The following is a 25,454-nucleotide window of genomic DNA, read 5'->3' on the forward strand; positions in this document are numbered from 1 at the left end:
AATTCCAGATATACGAACTTAATTTGCACTTAAAATAAGAATAGTGATGATAAATGACGTACATGCAACCAACAAATGATACAAGTAATCACAAGTAAATGCAAACAATGAAGCAAAGTAAAAACAAGAGGATGTTTATTTTTTAGAAGGCTACAAATAACATGAGGTATGCGTGTTTAGTCTGACATTCATCATAAAGTGCCATTTCATTTTTCTTTTTATATTTTTTATGTTTAAAAAAAAAAAAAGCTATTTATTTCACCTCGTTCGTGTGGACAGTCAGGTGCACGTCTGGAGACTGTCTCGGGCTTCCGCCCACACTGTTGTCCGTGTCACTGTTGCCTTTACCAACCCCGGATTTCTCCTCTCCGTGCTCAGTCCCCTCGGGGCCGTGCGTCCGGGCGTGTTTGCTCAGGTGGTCGGAGCGCATGAACTTCTTGCGGCACACGCCGCACTCGAAGCGCTTCTCCCCGGTGTGCGTGCGCAGGTGCCTCTGCAGCTCGTCGGAGCGCGTGAAGCGCTTCCCGCAGAAGAGCCAGTTGCACACGAACGGCCTCTCCCCGGTGTGCCAACGGAGGTGAGCCTTCAGGTGGGACGTTTTGCCGTACACTTTCCCGCATCCGGGGATGTGGCAGTTGTGCGCGGCCCTGCGCCGGGGGCTCGCCGCGCCGTGACCGAGCCTCTCCGCCTCCCGGCAGTTGGGGCAATCGCAGTTGGCTCTGCCCGCGTAGCGACGCGAGGAGGCGCGCGAAGACGCCGGAGGAGGGACCACCGGGCTCCCCGGGGAGAATCCGGAGGGATTGGACTCCGAGTAGGGTGGCCTGAAGCCGTCGAACAGATGCTGCGTGCCGGGGAGGAGCTGCTGAACGGCGCAGGGGCTGTTCTCGGAGGAGCCGTAGCCGCCCTGCGAGGAGGCCATCCCGGCTGGGTTGGGAGTATCCACCCAAGTGCTTCCGACGTCCCACCAAGACGAAGGCCCGCTGCCGACCTCCGCCACCGGCTTGAACCACGACTCGTACGGATGCGCGTGAAGTCGCGGGTATATCCCAGCGATCCCGTCCACGGAGGAGGGGAACTTGGTGAGAAACATGGACCGCTGTTCTTGAAAACTTGCGTCGGACTGCCCCGAGGTCTGGTAGGCGGGAAACTCGTTGGTGTTGGTCACCGAGAAGGCGCTCGAGGTGTCCGAGAATCCCACCACGTTACTCCTGGAGGTGAGACAAGTGGCCGCCGGGACGCTCCTTTTCCACGGGTGGAAGCCGTTGGAGGGGCCCGTGGGCATGCCGGAGGAGAGGTCAGGGGTGGAGCTGGCGGGACTTGACTCACCTATTCTGCTGCAAGTGGCGACCAACATGGCCAGTGGGGTGCTACCCAGCCGGGGCTCCTCCTGTGGGGACGCACAGAGTGTTTACAACTGGGTGGAACTTTATGAATGTAAGGTGAACAATTCAATTACAATGTTCAGTATAGCCCCTTGAGAAGAGCAGTCATTTCATTTGTTTATTTGACTATAAAACAGATACTGTAAACAGTTATGATAACATTAAAACTCAAGCGATCTAATTAATACCCATCAGGCCTTTTTAATCATTAAAAAGTGTATAGTGTTCCATAGTCCACACTTATTAGCATGCAGAGGTCTTGAATGAATAAATAACAACAGAAGTCCACTAAAGTCAAGACATGGATACTTGATTCCAATACAGACACTTTTTTGTCCACATTAACACTTCTTAACACATCTTAAACACTTTTAATGTAATAGAGACAAATGTAAACTTACCCCCAGTAGTGTTGCAGCCATGGTTTGAGCTGTCATTTCCACGTCTGTGTTTTTTGTGTGCGTGTGTCACAGTTCGTGTTTGTCTGCTCTTTTGTACTTGATGCTTCCTCGTGCCTTGGAAGCCTGGAGGCCTGTGGACCAATCAGAGGCCAACGCAGGTTGTCTCTTGCACTTAGCAGCTCCAGGATGTCGTAAAATTCCGTGCAAAAAAGGTGTTCGTTGCAAGCAGTGGGATCTCCGTCCGAGATGATAAATGATTCGCGACGATTTGAGAGTACTGGAGTGCCACAATAAGTCAAATGAGAGGTGAAAATAAGATGAGTATTTTAATACTACACACTCATAAATAGTCATTTTAGTTAGATAGAACAATGTCATTTTTTTTAAATCCTAAATTGCGTTCCAAAGCAGTTGGGTTTAAAGTACCAACAACAAATACTTTTTTTTTTTTAATCACAACTTATAGCAGTGATTCTTCGTGAGGCGAGCCCATCAAAAATAGTCAAAGGAGGGGCTTGCAATTCCTCGTCCAAGAATGACTTTTTGTTATTTATGTTGAAACTGTCATTATGACTTCACAGGACAAATATGAATGGTGGGGGGGGGGAAAACTCAATTTTCCTCTAATTTCAGATAAGTGAAACCAGAATGCCAGAGGAAAATCAGCCAGAAAGTATTCCTTATGAGGTGTCAATCATTTGCGTTAATTTGCAGGCACATCTCTGCGTCCTCATGCTGACCTGTTACCCCAGAAAAGCACCTTATTCAAAATGGAGTGTTATTTTAACAACTAAACGTTATCGGTTTTGAAGCTTTTATTGTTTGATTGACACCTCCCAAGTCACACCTTCATTGAAGATGAAAATTGTCCATAGGTGTTAATGGGAAAATTGATGAATTAATGTAAGGACTGCTCTGTCTTAAATACAAAATATGTACTGGAAGCCAAATTCGTGTATGTACAGAAGAAGGAAGATCACTCCATATTTATTAGAAGAAAAAAAAAAAAACACTTAATACTGACACTAATAAAAACCCAAATGAAAGAATTGTTTAAACGCAAGACGAAAACCTAACGAGCTTGCTCTAAAAACGACAAACTGAATTAAAAACAAATGAAAATTTAAAAAACATAAACTATGCTAACCCTGCTGCGCACAAGCCTCTTACCAAATGTGTGAAATGGCCTGGCTGAACGTGTCAAATAGACAAGTGTGGTTAAAGGCGAACGCTTGTAAAGATGTCGAGACCTGGCAGAGGGAGAGGCCGGACCGGTCCATCCCATCCTGTCCCTGGGGCGGATCTGTCAGCCCCGGGGGAGGGAAGGGAGGACACCAACTGCACTACCTCTGCAATTTCACGTCATTCAACAAAACAAATGTGGGATTCCTCCCCCAAAACACCTCTTCCTGTGCTTTTCCTATTCTTATCAATCATGTGAGTCTATCAATCACAACTCGAAGCCTCGCCGGCATGACACTGACGACTGAATTGACAAATAACTCATTTTTATTTAATGTTTTGATGCTTACATCTTCTTGTGGGACAGCCTAATAAAAGTCAGTGGAGCTAACTGAGTGATTGGAACCGTAGCTCTCACAGTCTGTTGTTTATAAGTACCATGTACGTAATGTATAATTTTCATACATTTTCCCTCTTTTGCAGTTACGCTTGAAACGCTAAAAAGAGACTGAAAAGTCATTTACTTTGACACGTCACGATGCTTCCTTTTTTAACGACATGCAATACGATGTAAATGTAAAGGGGATGTGATGATTTCAACCGGTTAAAATGGTGCTGCTTTGGTGTCAGTTATGTGAGTCTTTGCGGTCATGCGGGCGGGACAATTCATTTGTGAAAACTTTCAAATCTTCAGATTAATATATTTTTTTTAATAAATTGTTATTTTTTTTTAATCTGTTGTAGTTGTAGCTATTTCTACACTCCCAGTGGACATGACCAAATGAGTCCCTCTTGCTTTTGCCTCCCTGGGGCATTGTTCTATTTACGAGGTGGACTTTACAGTAGGCCATCTTCACTCCAACCTAATCCTCATCCTCATGAGCCACCCAAACAGCTGTCCTGCCTTTCCTCGCATTCTTTTCCCACACTGAAAGTGTGTGTGTGTGCGCGCCAGCATGAAAGGCCCCCTAATGAAACCCTGTCTGAGCCCCAACCTGTTCCTTTAGCCATGATAATGACCACATTATCGCGCGCCATCAGACGTCAACAAAAAAAGATTGCCGCGCACTCTCCACTCACTTTGTGGCCACTGAGACAGAAAATGCAGAGAAGAAAAGAGTGAAATAAAGATCTGGCACGTCTCGGGGGAAGACTGATGGGTGGCGTCTTTTATTTCCCCTCAGAGTTGCGCTTACCTCCTCTTTTGTTGCCCTCGTAGGGATCCTCTTGCAATTGGAGGGCGGCCATTTTGCTCAGCTGCCCCTGCTGGGACAATTAGAAGGGGGGTGACCGAGTCAAAAGAGGAGCGGCTAAACGTGAAAAAAAATATATATTCACTACAACCGGGGGGTTATGCAATCAATTAGTAGAAGAACAAGATACAAAGCAAAACGCTTTCATCGTCTGTGCAGTCCTGTGGTGCATGTCCAGGCTTTGTGTCAACATTTTCTAGGGAATAAACTGGTACAGATGTTCGCTGCTTCCGAATTGAAGTTTGTCCAAATGATCGCAATGGTCATCAAACATTGGCCAGGCCGCCATTTTAAGCACATTGCACTGTATACTAGGTAAAGTATGTTATATTATGGGGGGGGGGGGGGGGGGGCATAAATGCTCACCTGTATTCCATGTTCCACTTGAGCGTCATCTGTGTTGCTGTAAGACAAAAAAACAAAAAAGAGCGGAAAAACTACTGATTATATGAAAGACAAACCATTTTTTTCTAAATGTTATTAAACACCACAGCCTGACCATACTACCAAACAATTCTATACGTAGCGCATACTGTAGTTGGACTAATGAGCATTACAAAGTAGTTGCCACCTGAGTTTTTTTTGTTTTTTTCCCCCCTTAAAGGTGGGCCAGATGATCAATAATCACGTCTACAAAGAGATCCCGCAGCATTTGCTTCATTCAGTGCGTGAGAAGAGGCGAGGCGACCACCGCGATAACGCGCCTGTACACAATGCCCGATGCGTCTGACAGTTCCTGGCCGAGAGGAATATCGCCATGCTGGAGAAACCTCCTTATTCACCCAACCTGGCTCTGAGAGATTTGATTTGATTTTTTTTTTGTCTTTACCTAACACATGGAGGGGATTCGTTTCGGGGACATATGGATGACAGATCTGCAGAAGATCCCGGAATATGTTTCTCCTCAAGACCCTTAGTTTTGCTCAGGTCACCTCTGACCGACATGAATTTGTCTTTGCAGGCCATCAAAATGGTTCCCCTCCAAACAAATGGAGCTGCGTTCTGGTTTTCAAGAAGGGGAAGAAGAATTTTAATGCATGTGCCTGGAGCTGCTCCTCTTTGGCTCCCTGCAATCAACACGCGGGCATGTCTGTCGCTACCCGGCGTGGAGCTGATGGACAACATTTCAGGTTTGCCACAATGAGAACATTCCCGTGTACAATATCGCCTTTCGTAAACTGGAACAACTGCCTTTGCCAATTACGCAAATCTGCCTAATTATGCGTGAACAAAAGCGATCTGACAAGCTAGACAAACAAAAACCAGAGAAACACCAACAACAACAAACAGACAAGCGATATCACGGGTTTTCCCCACACCTTGGCATGCTAATTTTGCAGTCGGCCGAGCGCTCCCAAACGCGCTTGCAATTGAGAACAATTCATTCCGCGGGCATTTAATTTTTTAAGGGACTCGTGCAAGGGTCAGGGATGTCATCTCATCTGTCGACGCAGCACAATGAGGGGATTCCCGCCTCACAATTATGCCGCGAAAGCGCCTACTTCACATTCATGTATACGGCGCATTTACATACGACGCACAGTAACTCGCATTCATGAAATGAGGATTAAAATGAGATATTCATAGGCGACAAGTCTGGCTTGAATGTGAATTCAACAAGTAAATCACAGGGCGCATTTCTGCCACCGGTAATACTGAAGGCATGCTTTTATTTTTCCTCTCAGCAGGCTGCAGAGAGAGGCCAATACGTAAAGGTTTGAGAACATAATCATGCTTCTTATCGTGGTTGTAATGAATAGCTCCCGCTTCCCTTTAGAAAATGTTAAGTTCGTGGCCCTTTTTAGGAGGCCGTGATTCAAAGTGACAAAATAATTAAAGGGGGTTGTTGACCTCTCTGGTCAAAGGTGGGGCGGAGGGAATCATCAGAAGGACACCAAAGCAAGGTTATTCAAGTTAACAAAGTAAACTAAAAGTGAGAAAGCATTTATGTTAACAAAATGGGGGAAAAAAAACAAGAATGCTTTTAAAAAAAAAAAAATACATTTTACGTTTATAAAAGTAACTAATTTCGTCGTTTTCGTCTTTGTCAATTCATTTCATTGCGTGGGCCTTCGGGGTTCATTTGAAACGTATTTATTTTTTGTCCCTCGAGTAAAGCTGATGATGTTCAAGGACTGAGGGAGAAATTGTTCAAGCTCACGTACACAAACTTGCTATCTCACTCCGCCGTCTTGATTAAATCCTGCTCTGACCGTGATCCCCGTTCTCCTCGCCAATGACGCTCTTCATCCCTCACTGCCGCAGTGGCCGCCGCGAGATTAATTTGCTCCTCTTCATTTTTCAGGTCTTCTCTAGGTTAACGTGTGGTCAAGTGTGCGTGTGTGTGTGCGTGTCCACGGTGTCTTTTGATTGATGCGTACAAGCCCAGGAGCATAATCATGTACTTCCAGATGTCATTTTTCACTTGGATTTGGATTTGATCACTGCTACTTCAGCATTTGGGGGGGGGGGGGTCTGGGTCATCCTAGTGGGAGGGGGTGGGTCCACTTGTGCACTAGCCAGCAGTCTGACGCCATCAATGTATAATCATTTTGTAGGACGGGTGGGTGGTATTTACGAACACTGTATTAATTCAACGTCTTTTTATAAAACAGTCAATTGCGTTGTTTGAAGAAGTTGCCGTTGATATAATTCTGTTGCTGTAATTAGGAAATAAAAACTGAAAAAAAATATTCGGCTATGTTAAAATGACATGAACGATCAGCTTTGCCCAGATGTGCCTTAAGTCTAAGTTCATCCGTGAGGTCGGTGAACAAAAAACTAAAAATGAAGAAAAAAACAACCACTTCTGGTGCTAATTTTTAGAAGCCCGCCATAATTTTATGTCGCACCCCTGATCGTGATCGTCATTAAAACACGGGCATGTACTGAAATGTTCAAAGTCGACAGAGGTTAGATTCTTAAAAATTCTATTCAATATGTTTGTCGGTCACTTTAACATTTTTATTTTCTATTTTAATGAACATTAACCCTGCTTTTAAAATATAGGAAAATAAAACAACCCTGCTTAAAGATTCAGCACAAACATATTGCACATAAAAGTTAAATACAACTGAACGGTGAGCCTGCACATCACCTTTGGTAACCGTCACAGTGTGCTTTTCACATTAAAACTGAATTTATTGCGGTGAATCTTGTTTTAATCAGTTCTTCTGTAGTAGTCGCCCAAAAGCAAATATGATTGTACGTAAAAGGTGAAATTACCACTGGATAAAAAAAAAATCCTGCCCGGAGAATCAAAACATTTTAGCATGAATGTAGATTAACAGCCTGCATGCCAACACACCCACACCGTTCCATTCCATTCCATATATTCATTCCATATTTTTGGTTAACTATTGCTCCTCCCACACATTGCGCTTTACCTCGCCACAATGCCTGCCATTGCATTTAAGGTTCAAGGAACAGGAGGTGGGTGGGGGCGCCTACTGCTGACCCGCTGTTAAATTGACCGGAAACGGCCTGCTCGCTTTTTCATGCAAATTGCCGTGCAATTAATTTATTCCTGAAAGCAAAAAGCAGCGCACACGTGACGCTCACTGTATGTGGAATTGCCCGTGTGAGGTCATCAATCAGGGCAGAGGTGAACGCGCACACAAACACACACTCGGCTTTTCAGCGACGCAGCTTCAGGTGGTTTCGCGACCGCTGTTTTATTGATGTTTCCCGTCAACCTTTTTTTTTCTTTTCTTTTTGCCACCTCAAGCCCACTCGTGCCTCCGAGCCGTCATTCAGGACATACACAGACGGGCCCCAAACGAGGGGATGGCGTCAAGCTCCGCCAGCCCCGGCAAGTCGGGTCAGGCCCTGTGCAGGAGTACGCACGCTTGATGCACAATTTGACACACTTACCTTTGGATCTTTATGGCGTGCTGCACCCTACACTTAGGGCCACTGTAAATATCGTCCTCGATTCATGGGCATCGTCTTCAAAGCCGGAAAGTGGGCTGGAGTGCACACACATGTAAACATAAACACACGTTGCTTCAAAGGGAGTCCAGCCACATGCCTGCTCACCATCTGAAAGCAGCACACAGCTCGTCCTTTTGTCATCCACTTTTTCAGTTCAGCTGGGTGGAAATGGAACAAAGTCAAATAAATAATAATAATAATAATAATAATAATAACAATAATATAGAGTTTGATAGGCCCAAAAAACATTTCATCTTTCATAGTCAACAAGGAACTTCACACACAGAAAAAAAAAGCTCATTCACACCCAGAAAACTTTTCAGTCACACCATCAAAACTGACAATTTCAGGAAACAAAAATGCGCCATAATCACAGGTGAACTTAATTTGACCTCCCAACTTTTGAAGAACCAGTGGAACCAGTCCACTGGTTCTGTATCGCAGTTCTCTCTTTTTTTTTTTTGACAACTTGAAGGGGCTTAATGGCAAAATTCAAAACAGGTGTTTGATCCATGACAGGACCAAGACAATAACATTTCCATGAGCTAAAACTCAAATTGGAGTAGATGTTGGTTTATCGGTCCCACCCAGAGTTCACTCAGTTCAAGCGACCGGCAGTGCTACCTGCAGGCATCTCCTCTCTTGTCTTCATCGACCCCTCGGGATCATTGGTACTCTCATGCATCACTGCTGCATGAGTTGTTCCGTCATTTGGTGGCTTCTGTACGAGTATGTGAAGTACTGAAGAAGGTGTACTCGGTGTACTTTAGGAGCTGACGTGATTGTAAATACCTGTCCTTGTCTAGACGCCAATGGACGCATTCTGAAAATTCTCAGCCCGTGAAACTTCACAGAAGCAGATGACTCGTGTTGAGCTGCGAGGAAAAGCAAAATCCGTACTGTGGAAGTGTTTCAGTATAATGTATACATTAGGCCCTATTGAAATGCTAAAGCAATTTCCTATGCAAATTAAACACTCTCACACACAAAAATGGAATCCTCTCGCACGTCAGGCAAGACAAGAACGGCTTTTGTTTTTTCTTCTTCATTCAAACAATAGGATGCAATCTCGTCAAGCCACTCATTACAACTGTACCCTTGCCAAAAGTCCAATTCTGTGAGTCACTGGTGAATAGCACGCACGCACACATACACACAAAAACAGTTTGTGCCAAAACTCATGTCAGTCATAAATCCCTCTGTCTTTACAACCTTACCGAGAGGAGACACCCTGACGCCACTGCTTCCAGCGACAAATGCACGCCGCCCATGCGCGCTTCTGCAAAAAGATTGAGGACATTAGTGCATAACATGCATCGGCTCACGCTGTGGTGTAATTACTGTGACAGAGGTGGGGGAGAATAAAAAAAAAAAAAATCACTCAACCAAAAATATACTGTTAATCAGAGCTCTCATGACAAAATGCAATCATCAAGATGGACAATATTGTGAGTCAAAAGTATTTCTGAAGCACATCTATGTGATGACAGTAACTCTGGTGAGTTAGTTATCTAAGGTACTATTACTTACTCTGCGCTAAAAATAAGAATACTTGTAATTTATTTAGTATATGATATTTTGCTAAACTTAGCGTCAACGATATTTTGAATGAAAACAAAGATCAAATACACGGGAAAAATACATTTTCAGATATACAGTACTGTGTTGCTTTGTGTATGACGCTATCTAGCGGTGGAATGTATGAACAACATACTCTTCCTGACTGCTTTGACTGAATTTCCAAAGAAAACACCACATTTATTCAATCTAAATGGGTTTTTTTCTAAAAAGGACAGAGATGGGCATGATCCATACTGATGGTCAAATTTCTCTGAAATGCACAGGGTACCGAATAATTTCGCACAAGGAGACTCCCCTTTTTTCCAGGCCAACCCTCGTTGCCTAGCGACGCCTCGCAAGGTGGCCCGGGGGCGGGGGCACTTGGCTGGCTGCTAAGCCGCAGTTAATAAGCGTGTGCTTGTGGGCGTGGGAGTCAGCTCTGTGCACACAAAAATCAAATAATGGAGAGTGTTACAGTAAAAATAACAATACCTTGCTCAATTAATTATTTTTTACTTATGATTATACAACCTCGCCCACAATGTCATTTTTTATTTGTTCTTGGATGTTACAAAGTCAAACTGATGTAATCATTTGATTTGATCTGAACGGTAATTTGACCATCAAAACAAAACAATCAACAATAGACAACTTGTTTTCCATAATCAAAAAGGAGTGGGAAGAAGTCCAGACTTGGGGAGTGATCAGAGGGCTCAAATAAATAATTCAATGCATAATACAACTAACAAATGAATAGCAAAAACAACAGTGGTGGTACATTTGCTCACTTCATTTCTGTACTTTTTTTGGGGGGGGGGTTTGTACTTCTCTTTTCTATTTATTCTCTGACAAGTTTTTACTTTTACAATATACACAGACAAAAAGCTGTACTTTATAATTATTTTGTCAGGCCTGTTGCTGCTTTTTCCAGTCCACGTGGATGACACAATGGGAAAAACAACAAATAGAGAGCCTTTGTTTTTTTCTTGAGGACATCAGGTTTTCATTTTATTAATAATATATCAACAAAAATATTGTAATATACTGTATTCCGTAATATTTGTGAATTAAGGGTTAGGGTCAGCAACAGGTGGATTTTTTTCCCCGAAAGGTCATAGCTATAAATCACAATGCATGGCAAAAATCCGTATTGTGCAAGCTTTTACAGGTCAAACTTACAAACAAAAAATGAAAATGTCAAACACCAGATGTGCTAGAAAAAAGTAAAGGCATTTTTTAAATCAGTGTCAAAAATACATTAACGGACACCAGGCCATCTCTGATTAAAATTTGCTGTTGACCAATGTATTAAGAATAATCTTTTATTTTTGTCTGCGCAGAATAAAATGTAGGAGCATTCACGGTCTTGTTTTTTTCCCCAGTAGTGCACACCGTTCCATACACGCCTCTCTTCCTCATTTAAAGCCTTTACAAATAGTCACCGCCCTCCTGTCGCTCTCACACCAACATGACTAGCACCATTCCACCAGCGAGACGAAGGCGGCCCCGGGGAGTCATGGGAAATGTAGTCCCACTCGCCCAATAGCATTGGAGGAGGTGAGGCTTGAGCAAAATACAACTCCCATCTGAACCCTCGCACGCCAAACCCCGTCGACCAATCTGAATAAGTGGGAGGAGCGTGTCCGCCCACAAAAGCCACAGCTATCTGAGCGTATCTCCCCCTTTATAGCCCCAAAAATGAAAGTGTGAACGAATAAAAGCGGAATACGAATATAATACAAATAGTGGCTGCTTTTCGGTAGGCTCACGGACGGCGACGACGTGCCGGGAGCAGCGGCGGCAAGCGGCCACGGCACAACAGGGGTGTTGTCCTGATGCTTAAATGGAAGTGGGTGGGCCTCTTCGGTGACACACTGCGAACGCCGCTGTGGAGACCAACCTGACAAGCGCTAATTTGCGCGTTTACGGACGCTCTATCCGGCTCAAGAGACGTGCGACGTGTGTGCGAGGGGCGCAGCTGCCTTGCGGGGGACGGCCGGAGCTTTCTCCGTTATTTCTGTTCACCGGGAAGGGGTGGGGGCCGTTCGGCTGTGTCTCCGCTTGGCACCGCCCTTCCTGGACGGTGGGTGGTTTCGTGAAAACGGGCAGATCCGACACGGCCCAGAGCCCAACATATAGGCCGTCCTCCGCCTCCGCTCCCGGCCGGCCGGCCTTCTACCGTGAACTACACCCTCTCCCTCTTGGTATATTCATGCGTTATGAGTGGTAGGTATCCTCCTCCTCAATCCCGTCTCCTCCCCCCGTTTCTCCCTCCCTTGTCTGGCAGATAGGAAGCCTGTGATGTTGCTGATGAGGTTACTAATGATCAATAGCACCATTGTCGCGCTATATTGGCTATATGCTTCTATTTCACTGAGGTCGCCCATCCTGCACATCTATTTATAAAAGGCACACTTGATGATATTTTGACTTATGCAATTGTAACTTTCGAATTGTCCCCCCCCCCCCCCCAGACTCCAAGAAGGAATCATCTGGAACTGAAGGAGGGAAAGCATCAAAAAAGGGGAAAAATTCTGGATCGCAGGTACTCAAAAAGGACTTTGATTACTTTTGTTTTGCCCTCGGGCCAAGAAAATGCATGCACTCGCTCTCTCGCTCCCAGCCCGCCAGCAAGCCAGACACCTCTGGGGGCGTTCCCCTCGTCAATTCCACTTCCTGCTTGTGTGCAGCCCAGCTGAGAGCCAGCCCCGAAAGCCTCATGAGTAGCTTTGCGCGGCTGTCACACTTCAGCCATTGTACTATGGAAGTGTCACTTTGAATTAGCCTCAGAATGCTTTAATTCTGCTTATGGATTCCTGCGGCTTTGGTATGAGACTTCTATTTCCAGTCCATATTTTGCGGATGATTGTCCGGGACTCGTTTTCAAATGCACCTATTGTCCGCGCACGTCTTGCTGCAGTCTCATTGTATTAGTTGCAAAATCAACCTGCTCTGCGACCTACTTCCTGTGAGGAGAGAGAGAGAAGGCGGCATTTTCTTGCAGTGTTCTGAGAAAAAGAGAAAATGTGGTTCTCACACGCCCGCCCACTCGCTTCCTGTAATACCGCCCACTTCTACTGACAGCTCGCTTTCTGTCAGCTTTGTGTTTCTCTTCACAACACCATATTTTCACCACCAATGGCTCGCCTTTTCTTCCTCCGTCTTGTGTCACACTTTGTGTTTGCGTGCAGAATAATTTCAGCCCATCCCTCCCCGTTGGCTTTCTTGACTCGGAGGTGGCGCTTGTTTGCGTATGCATACGAGTCCCGAGTTGTCCCTTCTCCTTACTCTCCCACTTTGCCCTTCCTAGGATTCCTCCCAGCCCTCTCCGTTGGCTCTGCTGGCGGCCACCTGCAGTAAGATTGGCGGGCAGGGGGGAGCGGAGGGGAGCCAGGTGCAGGCTGGGCCCCAGCAGATCCAGCTGCAGGCTGGTCAGATTCAACTGCAAGCAGGTCAGCTCCAGGGCCAAATTGTAGTGGACACATCTGGGGGCCAGGCCCTGGTTCCCCAGCAGCTGGAACTGGTCCCGGCTCAGTTCACGGGGAACGGGTGGCAGATCATTACAGCGCCAGCTACCATGGCCAAGGAGAACACCAACCAGCCGGTAGCTGTAACAGTGGCCACTACCGTTCCTAATGACAGCTCACCTGGACGCAAGGTCAGGGATGACTCTGTGTTACTAAACTGAGCCCCTGAATATTCTCAATCCGGCATTTGTAAATCTCCTATTTTTTTTTTTTTTAGTTTGAAACCTATTTTCTGTTATTAGCAAAACAAGGGTGGTGTCAAATACTTTCCGAATAGCAGGGGTTCATTTGATTAATGACGCCGCCACTTGTATTTTTGTCTTCTGCTAACTGCTTCTTTCCCATGCGAAGGTGAAAGCCGTAGCTGGGACCAACAGCGTGGCCGCCAATCAGCAGCAGCAGTTCCAGATAATCCAGGTTCAGAACCTGCCCAATGCTGGAGGCGGGGTCCAGTACCAGGTCATCCCTCACCTGCAGACCGCCGATGGACAGCAGATCCATATCAACCCAGCTCAGCAGGCTTCCATCGGGACTATGCCCGAGCAGCTTCAGCTCATCCAGAGTCCGAGTCCAGGCCAGGCTCAGGCCATTCTCCAGACCGCCAACCAGCAGGCTATCCTGTCCAGTTCAGCCAATCAGACGGTCCCCCTGCAAATCCGTCCCGCTCAGTCTTTCCCCCTGCAGCTGCAGACCCTTCAGGGATCTCAGACTCCTGTCATGACCACGGTACCCATCAACCTTGGTGGCATGACCCTGGCTTTGCCTGTGATCAATAATGTCGGAGGAGGCGGGGCCGTGCAGCTTATCCAATCAGCAGATGGCACTTTTTCTGTTGCCAGTGGCAACCAGTTGATGACGACGACAGCGCTCTCTGGGGCAGCGCCAACGCCAGTCGCCGAAGGGGATGGCGTGTCAGACGGGACGCAAGTGGTCTCTGCTGGTATTGAGGCCGCAACCAATGAAAACCAAGCACAAAACACAGAGGCGGACTCTCAAAGTCAGAATCAGGCCAACGGGGTCCAAAGCCAGACGGACGCACCGGGAGCCATTCAGCAGGTGATCGTGGGGCAAGTGGGACATCAGTTGGTGCAGCAGATCCAGCTGCAGCCCCAGGCACCGAGTCAAAACCAAGGCCAGCAGCAGCAGCAGCAGCAGCAGCAACAGCAGCAGCAGCAGCAGCACATTCAGACTCTCCAGCTGGCCCCTGGTCAAACCCTGCAGCCCATTCAGGCCTTCCAGAATCCAGCCCAGGTCCTTATTCGCACACCTACCCTGTCCCCCTCCGGGCAGATCGCCTGGCAGACGCTGCAGCTCCCCGGTGGCGTCTCGCTCCAAGGCAGCCTGGGAGCGGCGTTGCCACAGCAGCTTACGCTGGCCCCAGTGGCTGGCGGGACAACTGTGGGGAGTGGAGGGTTGGTCTCCCTGGGCGGAACTCCCCTGACGCTGAGCGCAGCTCAGATCAACCCCGGATCGGGCGTGCAGACGGTCAGCATCGCTGGGCTCGGCGGCGCCGGCGTTCAGGTGCAGGGTGTGCCCCTCACTATTACAGGTCTACAGGGTAAGGGTGCCTTGATAGAATTCGTCCAGTTTTGGACGCCAGTCCAGAACCTTACTTTGTATCGCCAAGCCAGAAGCGAACAAACAACTTTTGAATGCTTTTGTGTGTCATTTCTCACCATAAGGTCAACCACAAGGGCAGGATGGGGTCAAGGTTCAGTCGTCCCCCGTGACGGTCACCGTGGGGAACGTGGCGTCCAGCTCGTCAATGAGTCCAGACCAGTTAGGATCTGTGCAGAGTTCCTCGGACCAGGAGGGACCGCCCAGCAAGAGGCTACGCCGAGTCGCCTGCTCCTGCCCAAACTGCAGAGATGGCGAGGCAAGGTAGGGAGTATGTGAGTAAGCTGGTCTAGGATGGATCATGTGGTGTGCTTTGGCTTACACACTTGAATCATAAATCAAGTCAAATTTAGCTCTAGTAGTGAAGCGCGCCGTTTCCCAACCTCAACTGAGCCGAGGCACATATTTTAGTTTCGAAAAATCTCACGGAGGAGTCTAAATGTACATTCCCCTCCAAATAACTCAACACAGTCATTAATGTCGAAACCGTTGGCAACAAAAGCGAGTACACCCCTGAGCGAAAATATCCACAATTGTGACACTTTTAAGATTGTAGCAAAGTGTCCTTTACAAAATTGTGAGGGCTACTCACTTTTGTGAGATACTCTCTCATATTGACAAATATGCTGCAATTACAATTAAAACGACTGACGCGGACAGACGTGGCACAACTCAGCTGGTAATCAGCATCTAGCAAAGTGAAACTTGAACCCGCAGCTGAAATTATGCAATCTTAACTCTCAAGTGCTGCAGTAAAAAGACTCCTGCCCTCTGGCGCAGAAACAGTGGCGACCCCACGAAGAAGAAGCAGCACATCTGCCACATGGAAGGCTGCGGGAAAGTGTACGGCAAGACCTCCCACCTGAGGGCCCACCTGCGCTGGCACACGGGCGAGAGGCCGTTTGTCTGCAACTGGATCTTCTGCGGCAAGAGGTTCACCAGGAGCGACGAGCTGCAGAGACACCGGAGAACGCACACAGGTGCCACGGTCACACACGCAAGCATATTTGAGCCTAAAGCGGGTGCTGAAAATGAACCGTGACATTTCAAGAGAAAAATTTGGACGTGAACATATTTCGCCCACTCGTAACGTACCATTGTTAGACCGTATTTGTCATTGCCAGTGGTTCTGAAACTGAGGTCTGCAAGCCTTAGCTTGAAGTTTAACAAATCATTTCAGCCTTAAGCAGACGGGTTCATCAACATGTAGACAGACCGCACAACAGTCACAGACAGATATTCTTTATCCTCCGCAAAGAACTAATTACTGCCGTACTGAAGGGCCAAGAGAGGAGAGACTTCAGTACAGTAAATCCGTATGTCTTGTACTGCCCCCATGTGGTCAAGGCATGCACACCAGATTAACTCTCTTCTCCTATTGAATTTTACTTTAATATCATAATACTCCATTAGATTTTTTTTTTTAAATTTAAAACAATAAAATTGTTATTGGAAAATGACAACTTATTTCTCAAATAGAGTCAACTGTTTTCATTCCTATGGCACTTATGGTATTGGTGTCAGCATGATAAGGGAGTCCTTTGAAAAATGATTTGACCTTTTGTAAAGAATGACTTTTAAGATAGTTTGTCCTCCAATAGGAGAGAAGCGCTTTGAGTGTCCCGAATGCTCCAAGCGCTTCATGCGCAGCGACCACCTCTCCAAGCACATCAAAACCCACCAGAACAAAAAGGGCGGTGCCGCCGTGGCCATCATCACCACCGACAACATGGAGGACGACGCCCCCGAGGGCCTGCGGGCCTCCCCTCAAATCGTCACCCTCTCCCGTGACTCCGAGCCCGAAACGCCCAACACCTCCAATCACCTGGAGGAAGAGGAGGAAGAGGAGGAGTTTGAATAGGCAGTTCTCATTGACGCCCCGGTGCGGCTGTTTTTTATTTTACAGACTGAAAAAAACAAAAAAAAAGACTCGAGATTAGCATCGTTCAAAACACGGTCAAACGCCAACGACAATTAAGTACCGGTAGTTATGAAAGATAAGCTCTATGGTGGTGAGGGGATGAGAGTTGTGTTGAAATGAACACAAGAAAAACATTCAATGATTTTTTTTTTTTTTCTTCTCGTGCTAACATCTATCTCTATGCACAAAGTAAGTGTACCTGTTTCTTACCTGTCAGACAGGGCTGAGGGTCAATCAAGGTACGGGGCTGTTGCGGAGCCGTGGCAGTCTTGGGAAAGTGTGCGTGTGCGACTCAACCTATGACTAGTTTGGGTGCGTGTCATGAAGAGGATCTACCTAATTTGAGATTTGTCCTCCCATCCGATTCAGGTGTGGATTCCTTCATGAACTGTTACAAAAGAAAAGATGAATCCCTTCAACAAGAAAGGAGCAGTAAAAGAAAAAGCACATATGGAAAGATTTATATATAATGCATTCCTCTTGCGGCAGTGGCCATTTAAAAAAAAAAAAAAAAAGTTTCTATGAAAGAAAACAATCTAGCTTTCTACAACTATGTTTGTGAGATGAAAGCAATACTTTAACGACAATCTAGTGGAACATGTTTACATTGTCAGGGAGGAGGGTTTGGCGGAAACAAGAGCACACACACACACACACATGCGCGAGAGAGCGGTTGTTTGGTAATTCCTGGCATTTTTATCACTATTGTGCGTTTGTTTTCAAGCGGCTGGAAGGGACAGCGATGACGCTTTTGGTTTACTGTGCTCGTCTGATTGCCACCCTCAGCCTGCTCTGTGACCTACGACTGCCTTAACCCAAGCTGAGGGAAGGTCAGAGTGAACCAAGTGGGTGGGTGGCGCTGAGATGGAGCACAGGCAAGGTGCGGTGAGCTGTGGGGGGCCATGTCGTTCCGGCTGTTTATGTGGTGATGAGATGTTTCTGGTGGTGTTGCTCAGTGTTAGTCCAGTGCGTACAGTCTTATTTACAAAAAAAAAAAAGAAACAAACAACAAAAAAATAAAAGTATATTTTATAGAGTTTGCTTTGAAAGCCAGCCCCTCCCAGTTAACACAGAGCAGCCCACTGTGTAAAGCTAATTTATTATTCTTGATTTGTAATATTTGCCTTCTTGCTGGACTTGTATTTGTGTGTGTTGATTCTCAAGTTGTGTATGGCATGGTTCAGTTGTTTTTTTTTTTTTTTGTTCTTTTCTGTTTTCTTACTCCTTGCGCCGTAATGTTTTTCTTCTTTTTGGGAGAAAATAAAAGAAAGCAAAAAAAAAATGTGTTTCAAACTAAAACAAACAAAAAAAAAAGTTGATACCAAACCGATTTAGATGTCTTTTGGTAATATTTTGTGTGACAACCAACTTGTTTTTTCTTTGATATTTTCTAGCAACATCTCATTTGTAAATCTTTTTCTAAACCGTGTTCTTCGCCATGACATTTGATATTGGGTTTTTTGCCAGGTTAGCCTCAAAGGCTCCGGTTTGTGGAGATTTCTAAAACTGGTTTGTACAAATGTGTTATGTCGGTAAAAAGAATGGGGGAGGGGGAAAAAAAAAAAAAAAGACCTAACGTCAAGCAGAAAATATGATTTGCCTGCATAACACGTGACAATAAAGTGATTATAAACAGCCTTACCTGTCTGATTGCCAACATATTGACTTTTGCTCTGCTTCAGGTTTCCCAGTGTCGCAGCCTTTGAGCTAAAGCATTCAATTTACATTAGAAAAATCTCACAGCACACCATCAAAAAAAAGAAAAAAAAAAAAAGACCCGAAATAACGATCTTGTTACGATTTACTACTCAGTGCCTGTTCAACCAAATTAAGTGAAATTGGAAAATTTTCCGCAACACACCTGATGACCTCTCACGGCACACTAGTGTTGCCACAGCAGCCTGGTTGAGAATCTGCATTTATTACGAGTACACACAAACAGAAAAATACCAAACAAAAGTCAGCCTTTATTAGAGCAATATTACAGTAAAATGACTAGAATCCTAATGCAGGGGTAACTTGACATACAAGTGACCTGACTCATCACTTTTTTGAGATACAAGCCTTAGCTCAGATGACTTGATGCTTTTACTTGAGAGCACAAATTTGAAACACACCCCAGAACCAAATAACTTTGCCGAAGGAAAATGGACTATTGAAACAAGCTTTGGTGTTATGGCATTGAAGCAACGGATGTCTGAAAACAAACAGTGAAGCAACACGTGTAGACAGAAACTATAATACAAGCATAATCCTTATCCACGACAAAAAAACAACTAGTACTAGGAGCCAACTGAGAATTTTTGACAGTTTCCTGAACATCTGGACGTCAGTATTATATTGTCCGCTTGTGGAGGAATTATTTTTAATTCTGTTATTACTGTATGCGTTTATAAAGTACAATTATGTAAAGTGCTATTTTTCCTCTCCTTTTTTGGGTGTTTTATGGTTATGATTTGAGCATTTTGAGTTACAACCAGAGGCACAACTGTACACAGTGGTTACAAAGTCGTTTGCAGGTTTTGCAACTGCTTGATTGTTCTGGTGAGAAAAAAAAAACACTCAGAGGAAAACGAACATAAAATGCAAGGTTGAAAACCAATTGGGGGGGGGGTGGAAAAAAAGTACAGTACTAATTACTGTTAGTTTTACACTAGGATAACAATGTAACTCTAGTTTGATCAAAAAAAAACACTTGTCTAAAAGAATAAACATTTATGAATGAGTTCTACAGTACTTTGCAGCGGATCATCTGTATGCGGAGACTCTCCGTCCACTTTATTGCAGCTCCTTCTGAATTCTGGCATGGCGACAAAACAAGGCAAACCTTCACTTACTTGGCATGGTAACTTTACCTTAATTTGCAAATGCAACAAAATACAAATTGATCAGCAAACTCCACACTTAACGCACCAATGTAAAGGATGTCAATAAGATGATGCTGTGTGCGTACCTCTCCAGATACTCATGGACGTTGTCGTGGCCGTTGTAGCGGGCGAGCCCGACCAAAATGCCAGTAGCACAGCGCCCCTCTTTCTTTCGACACAGGCTGCAGTTACACATTCCTCTGCAGATGGGACACGACCATGTCTAAAGAAAGGACAAGATTGTCTTCATCGACTGTCTTTTGCGTGAATAGAAACCTTGATAATATGATGCGGGGTTGCTTGCAGGACACTCGAGTAAGATAGAGACTAGCTCCCGTTTCAGTTTAATTCTTTCTCGGAATAGTGGATCGCCGCATACTCGGGGGGGGCGTGAATAGCGGGGGTCCACTGTACATCATAGTTTGAAATGCAACTCTGTCCAAGGCGACATCTTTTGGCATCTGAGAAAGGTGTCTCTGGTTTTTATTTTGAAGTCATCACTTCATGGCAAAGCAAATTACGGAGCAGAAGAAATGCCAGAGACTAAAGACAAATTATGAACCATTAACCCGTTAAAACCTGAAGAGCCTGGCTCAACAGCTCCCCAAAACCGTCGGTCGTCTTTGGAGTTACCCTTGAAAACCTCAAGTTTTCCCAGAAATTCAACACCTACAAATAAGAAACATAATTCCAAAAGATTTTGAGACCTCAGACATGTGGCTTGCACACAGGCCCGAATTTATTTATCTTTACTGTTTCAATCGAAGATGTAAAATAGAGTGTCAATGTAAGAGAAGCACTATTTCTCATTTTAAAAATCAGGTGGTAATTACCATCCTCTCTTTTGTAACAAATACGTCAATATTGTCATTGTCTACAAACATACATCTTAATCATATATCTCTGGCTCAAAGTCCACAAGCGCATCGTCTATATCACTGCCGTTACTCGTGTCAAAGCTCCCGCGATCGATGGCGTCCGCCATCACGACTCGAAAGAATTCCAGAACATCCTATGCGGGCTCAGGAGACCATCACGTGTATTTTCTGATGCATTTCATTGGTTAAGAGAACAAAAATTGGATAAAAAAAAATAAAAATAAAAAGACGCATATGCCCTCCAGGCTTTAAGGGTAGAAAGACGGTTATGCACTCCCGTCCTTAAACACAACACTAAGACAAGTCTTCAATTCAAACAATTTTCCAAAGCATGCATGAGAAAAACCTCAACAACAAACAAAAACGTCAACATGGCAACAGGCGGCTAATTGTACCTTCTGCTATCAATTGAATTGTTCTGCCAGTCACTACACGTCGCCGGCATAGATAGATGAACAAAGATGCAGTATGTTATTTGTAGTAAATAAATCGTTTTTGGAGCAATTCAATGAAATTGGGTCATTTCTCTCATTGTGTGGGCCAAGTAGTTGATACTGACCGGGTCGAGCAAGACGGTGCGCACATCCTCGCCATAGCGATTCTTCAGGCACGGCCCACAGAACTGGCCTTTGCCCGCAGAACAGAACCCACTGCGGCACACAGTCTTCGTGTCCAGGGTTTTCTGTCTGCACTGGTGGCACGAGCTTCCCTGAGGGCAACCACGCACGCATTACACAAGTACAGATCGGGAAATTGACATCAGACAAATAACAAAGCACTTAGACTTGGTTCCTTGCCGTGTTGAGCGGACCGCCCTGTACGGCAGCACCTGCACAACAACCATCGACGTGTTGATGACTCACATTGTCCTTGTCCCAGATCTTGTCTTTGCTGCGGTACGCTATGTTGTCCAAGTCGCTGTCGGTGATGTCATCGATTGACTTGAACTCGTACTGGCTGCGACGGTGGCTCCGCCTCTTCTTCTTTGGCTTGTTGCCGGCACTTTCCTCATCCACCTGCCAATCACGGGACCAGCTTAAACAATGAGAGGTTAAAACTACTGAATGCTGTTTTTGCCTGTGTTGCTTTCTCTCTGTGTTTATGCAGCGGTAGTCTGAAAGTTTAATTACTGTAATATCCGTGCTAATTTATGTTAACCTTTCTATGGCCTGTTGTTAGCATTAAGACAGCGGATTAACCACATTTTGGTGATTAAATATACAATGTTGAAGCATTTATTAACCGAGGGTGACAAACAGCTTGACGCAAGCACGCTTGTCCTCTTCTAAGAACTGTGCAATTGTGCAAAAGTGTTTTGTCATTTCCTCAAAGTGATATTGCACGACAGTCTCTTGACAGCGAATGTGAGAACAGATGATAAGGAATACTTTAAGGAGTGTGCTTTGATATGCTTAAATATTTAAAGCGTGTGGGATGGATTGAAGAAAAAAACAAAAATGTGGCCGCTACAATGAGGATTTTCACCTGTTGCGGCTGTGTCCAGAATGTATCCCCAGTATTAAACTGGTGTTCGCTGCATTAGGCTTGAATTCCTATTCACCAGTTTAATTGTTATCAAACAATGCATTTAGTTATATAATGTAGTTATTTAGAGACGGACGCAGGATTTAACAAGAAGGTGGACATTTGTTTTCAACTGGAGCTCCCGCTTGGTGGAGTTGTTGCGGAGTTTCCCATTGTACCTCGACCAGTCTCCTGAGGTCGATCGCCTTGGGACCGCTGCGGGGTAATGGCTCGCACACTTGGTCCACGGCAAAGTTCTCAGGGGGGCGGGCTTTACGGGACGGGTTCCTCCTTTCAGATCCAGATTTCAGGTCCTGTTCGAATTTGCGCTTGCGAGGCGTTGTTTTCACCGGAGAACGCTTCTTCTTCTGCGTTGATGTGAACATAACAAGAGCTCGTATTAGGAAGCAGAGATCAGATGTGGTTTGTTTAAAGCGGAAGTCAACCCAAACATATTTTTTTCAAGAACATGTTCTATGCAGGCCCACAAGTTGAAGCACGGCATTCTGATTAATTTTGCGTTTGTGGAACTTAAGTCAAGCAGCAAAATGCACTCATTTTTAGTCATCTCTGGGGGGGGCCATTTTGTCTTCTGTCGACTGAAAATGACATCACAACTGCTCACAACGACCAATCACGGCTGACCTGCTTTTCTGAATCTGAGCTGTTTTCAGCAGTTGTCATGTCATTTTCAGTTGAAAGAAGACAAAATGGCCGCCCCCAGAGATGGCTAAAAACGAGAGCATTTTGCTGCTTAACTTATACTCCACAAACGCAAAATTAATCAGAATGCCGTGCTTCAACTTGTGGGCCTGCTGGGAACATATTCTTGACAAAAATATGTTTGGGTTGACTTCCGCTTTAAGCACTACAAATAAAACTGGAGGGCTTAGTTGAGCGGCAGTGCTCACTTGAGGGGTGTCGGGCAAAGTCAAGTCCGCCATCGTGGTGAGATCAGCAAATAGCTTGGCAAGCTGGAATACAACAACCAAGAAGAAAAATGAGCTGTCGACGTTTACATTATGACAGTCAGCTGCACAGCGTCATAATGTTTGTCATTGTATGGGCACTGTATATTACTATAACAACCATGGCCTTGTTCTCCTGGATGTTTTTGTCCCGCTTGCTGAGGCTTTGGCACACATCCTCATCTTCTCCCTGCGCCTTCTCTGTCTTCGCTTGTCTTTGTTTATCCTCCTGCTTCTTCATCCTCTGCCTCACCCTCTGTGCCACGGTTTCGTTAACCGGCTTTATGATGCTTTTTGCTTTTGGCTCCTTTTTGGGCGCGGGCGACTGTTTGACTGGAAATCTGAGAAGACAAATTGATATGTGATCGACATGGATGTCAATAAAATGATCAGGCTCTAATGTTTTTGTGAACTTATTTAGCTAGAGCGGTTTGTTCTCATAGGTGAAAATCATTGACAGTTTATAACAAAGAGTGAAACAGTGCAGTATTGCATACTTTAGATCAAATGTGCGAAATACAGTACATGCTCAACACTGCTATTACTAAAAGTACACACACCTGAGAGCGACGAGGAGACTTCCTCTCTTAGGTGCTGGTGTCTCCTCACCATCAGAATAGAAGCCTGTGTCCACATCACTGCCATCCTCTGACTCCACCATCTGACAAAAAATGGAAACTCCTGAGATCGTACATTTTGGAATTGATAAAAAATAATCAGGAAAAATGTGTCTAAAATGGCAGGAACATTGGTGGCGTATGGTGTCACGCGAGACACTGGTGTAAATTCAACACCATAGTGTGTTATTTTAACACATAGTGTCTATATGCAAAAACACTACCCACGAGAACGATCAATTATAGCTCAGCTTCAGAAAACAGGAGAGCTGTGATTGGTCGTTACCTGAGCAACTGTGATGTCATTTTCAGTCGACAGAAGTGACAAAATGGCCGCCCACAGAGATGGCTAAAAACAGGTGGATGAACTCTTATGCCAACAACACAATATTTATCAGAATGGCTTGATTCAACTAATGTGCCTGCATAGAACAAATTATTGGAAACAAATATGTTTGGGTTGACTTCCACTTTAAGATTGCACATTAACACGATACTATTGGGTTTTATTGCACTTTTTCATAAAATAAACCAGTGTTATTTTAGGAGGAGAACGAACGTCTTCCACTTCCGTGTCATAGCTTTCAGTGTTTTTTTTTTCCCCGTCAGTGAAATTGGCGTCCACTAGAAGGCAGACTATGCCTATAGGCTACAATACTGTAGGCTGCAGGGAGGGAACGCACATGAAAAAGAGCACTGCACCGTGTTATGCTGGCAGTCTTTCTTTTTAAAAGAACCCAACACAACACGTCCGCCGGTATTTTACCCGGTTAAGGACGATTAGAGGGACACACGAAGACCTACCTCCGTCCTCCGGTCCACAAAATGGGCGTCCGTCCCAGGGACGGAATGCCCACCTCTGAATTTAAACATTGCGCCCACCACATTTGAGTTAAGGCCAAGCCTTGGAGGTTATGAGTGTTACCTTCGTCTTGAATTGCATGTTAAAATGTCTTCTGTCGACTCTTGCATCTTCCTCACTGAAGCCTTCAAAGTCTTCCTCGCTGTCCGACTGACTGAACAGACGAGCCAGGTCGGCAGTAATAAACTTGGACTTGAAACGCAGCGCCTTGAGGACGACACACAATGAGCAATGATAAATGAAAGTGAATGAAGTAAAATACCGAGGAAACTTCAGAATGTATTACAAACTTTTTGAGAGTCTATTCGTTTGTGTTGAGCCACAACTAAGTCTATTGCTATTACGTGCTATTCTTCACTTAGAGTCGTCTAGCGACTGCCCAACAGTTAACAACAGAGACAACAATTAGCTAACCAGCACCTTGAATTCGGGTATTTTTTTTTTGTCACCGGCGAATGGACAAGCTGCATTTGATTCGACTCACAAAGACTTGTCGTTTCCGACGGGAAACAGTGAGAAACACCAACAAAGATTCTTAAAAACAATTACCTTTGACTCGAGCGGCATTTTGTCGTCGTTTAACAGCAAATTTCCAATTAAAAATCTATTGTTTTCCCACTGGGAAATTACAACAGCAGGGAGTCGAAATGGATTTAAACATTAACATAGGTAAGTTGATTGACTGTAAACCAAGGGGCGTTATCGCCAGTTGCAACTTTACATTTTATGAAGAAGTAATCCTATATCCGTAGCAATCCATTGGTAATTATTACGTTGACCGTTTATATTTATAACTACACTTTGATTTGAATTTCCTAAAAATATTTTACAATATTAAAAAAAGTTGTCTTTTCCTCAACACCCTTTTACTACAACAAATGGAGCAGTCTGGTGTTCCGCGCGAAAGTAGGGTGTAGGCGTGGCCTATTGCCGGAAGCATTGAGCCTTTTTTTTTTTTTTAC

General features: G+C 45.0%; 3 protein-coding genes across 9 annotated transcripts; 1 reads left to right on the forward strand and 2 right to left on the reverse strand.

The window, feature by feature from the left end:
• Positions 1 to 118: 118 nt before the first annotated feature.
• Positions 119 to 16,689, reverse strand: sp8a (sp8 transcription factor a). 4 transcript variants are annotated; one of them, XM_086014583.1, is made up of 11 exons: positions 16,537 to 16,689; positions 15,718 to 15,807; positions 14,915 to 15,098; positions 9,369 to 9,430; positions 8,944 to 9,026; positions 8,257 to 8,309; positions 8,092 to 8,186; positions 4,585 to 4,621; positions 4,162 to 4,231; positions 1,784 to 2,060; positions 119 to 1,387 (listed from the first exon to the last, which is right to left on the reverse strand). In XM_086014583.1, exons 10-11 carry the CDS (start codon positions 1,817 to 1,819, stop codon positions 254 to 256), a joined length of 1,170 nt encoding a protein of 389 aa, XP_085870709.1. In that variant the 5' UTR covers positions 1,820 to 2,060; positions 4,162 to 4,231; positions 4,585 to 4,621; positions 8,092 to 8,186; positions 8,257 to 8,309; positions 8,944 to 9,026; positions 9,369 to 9,430; positions 14,915 to 15,098; positions 15,718 to 15,807; positions 16,537 to 16,689; the 3' UTR covers positions 119 to 253. The 4 variants fall into 4 exon arrangements, with proteins under 4 accessions (XP_085870709.1, XP_085870708.1, XP_085870711.1 ...); XM_086014582.1 differs by adding an exon at positions 8,776 to 8,872 and having other exon boundaries at positions 1,784 to 4,231; XM_086014585.1 differs by lacking the exon at positions 8,257 to 8,309 and having other exon boundaries at positions 1,784 to 4,231.
• On the forward strand, positions 322 to 18,407 carry sp4 (sp4 transcription factor). Of its 3 annotated transcripts, none has more exons than XM_086014579.1 (8): positions 322 to 1,434; positions 5,180 to 5,348; positions 12,186 to 12,256; positions 13,022 to 13,369; positions 13,590 to 14,796; positions 14,921 to 15,119; positions 15,636 to 15,835; positions 16,457 to 18,407. In XM_086014579.1, exons 1-8 carry the CDS (start codon positions 1,429 to 1,431, stop codon positions 16,714 to 16,716), a joined length of 2,460 nt encoding a protein of 819 aa, XP_085870705.1. In that variant the 5' UTR covers positions 322 to 1,428; the 3' UTR covers positions 16,717 to 18,407. The 3 variants fall into 3 exon arrangements, with proteins under 3 accessions (XP_085870705.1, XP_085870706.1, XP_085870707.1); XM_086014580.1 differs by having other exon boundaries at positions 15,642 to 15,835; XM_086014581.1 differs by lacking the exons at positions 322 to 1,434; positions 5,180 to 5,348 and adding an exon at positions 11,213 to 11,937.
• Positions 18,408 to 18,723: 316 nt separating this feature from the next.
• On the reverse strand, positions 18,724 to 25,244 carry cdca7l (cell division cycle associated 7 like). 2 transcript variants are annotated; one of them, XM_086014617.1, is made up of 10 exons: positions 25,042 to 25,244; positions 24,556 to 24,699; positions 23,574 to 23,674; positions 23,135 to 23,354; positions 22,957 to 23,019; positions 22,225 to 22,413; positions 21,385 to 21,537; positions 21,081 to 21,230; positions 19,730 to 19,866; positions 18,724 to 19,576 (listed from the first exon to the last, which is right to left on the reverse strand). In XM_086014617.1, the coding sequence occupies exons 1-10, from the start codon at positions 25,057 to 25,059 to the stop codon at positions 19,555 to 19,557; spliced, it is 1,197 nt and encodes a 398-aa protein (XP_085870743.1). In that variant the 5' UTR covers positions 25,060 to 25,244; the 3' UTR covers positions 18,724 to 19,554. The 2 variants fall into 2 exon arrangements, with proteins under 2 accessions (XP_085870743.1, XP_085870744.1); XM_086014618.1 differs by lacking the exon at positions 25,042 to 25,244 and adding an exon at positions 24,783 to 24,949.
• Positions 25,245 to 25,454: the final 210 nt, after the last annotated feature.

Source organism: Filicampus tigris, chromosome 18 (genome assembly GCF_054856515.1).
Source record: "Filicampus tigris isolate MCC_2025a chromosome 18, RoL_Ftig_1.0, whole genome shotgun sequence".
Lineage (NCBI taxonomy): Eukaryota > Metazoa > Chordata > Actinopteri > Syngnathiformes > Syngnathidae > Filicampus > Filicampus tigris.

Excerpts from the sequence above, each read along its gene's own strand:
- sp4 (XM_086014579.1), top strand. Across the intron at positions 5,349-12,185 it reads GCTGATGGACAACATTTCAG|ACTCCAAGAAGGAATCATCT; the intron begins GTTTGCCACAAT and ends CCCCCCCCCCAG. Across the intron at positions 15,120-15,635 it reads TGCAGAGATGGCGAGGCAAG|AAACAGTGGCGACCCCACGA; the intron begins GTAGGGAGTATG and ends CCTCTGGCGCAG.
- sp8a (XM_086014585.1), bottom strand. The coding sequence starts at position 1,819 with ATGACAGCTCAAACCATGGCTGCAACACTACTGGGG. Across the intron at positions 1,388-1,783 it reads TGGCTGCAACACTACTGGGG|GAGGAGCCCCGGCTGGGTAG; the intron begins GTAAGTTTACAT and ends GCGTCCCCACAG.
- cdca7l (XM_086014617.1), bottom strand. Across the intron at positions 23,020-23,134 it reads TCCAGGAGAACAAGGCCATG|CTTGCCAAGCTATTTGCTGA; the intron begins GTTGTTATAGTA and ends GTTGTATTCCAG. Across the intron at positions 21,538-22,224 it reads ACCTCAGGAGACTGGTCGAG|GTGGATGAGGAAAGTGCCGG; the intron begins GTACAATGGGAA and ends CGTGATTGGCAG.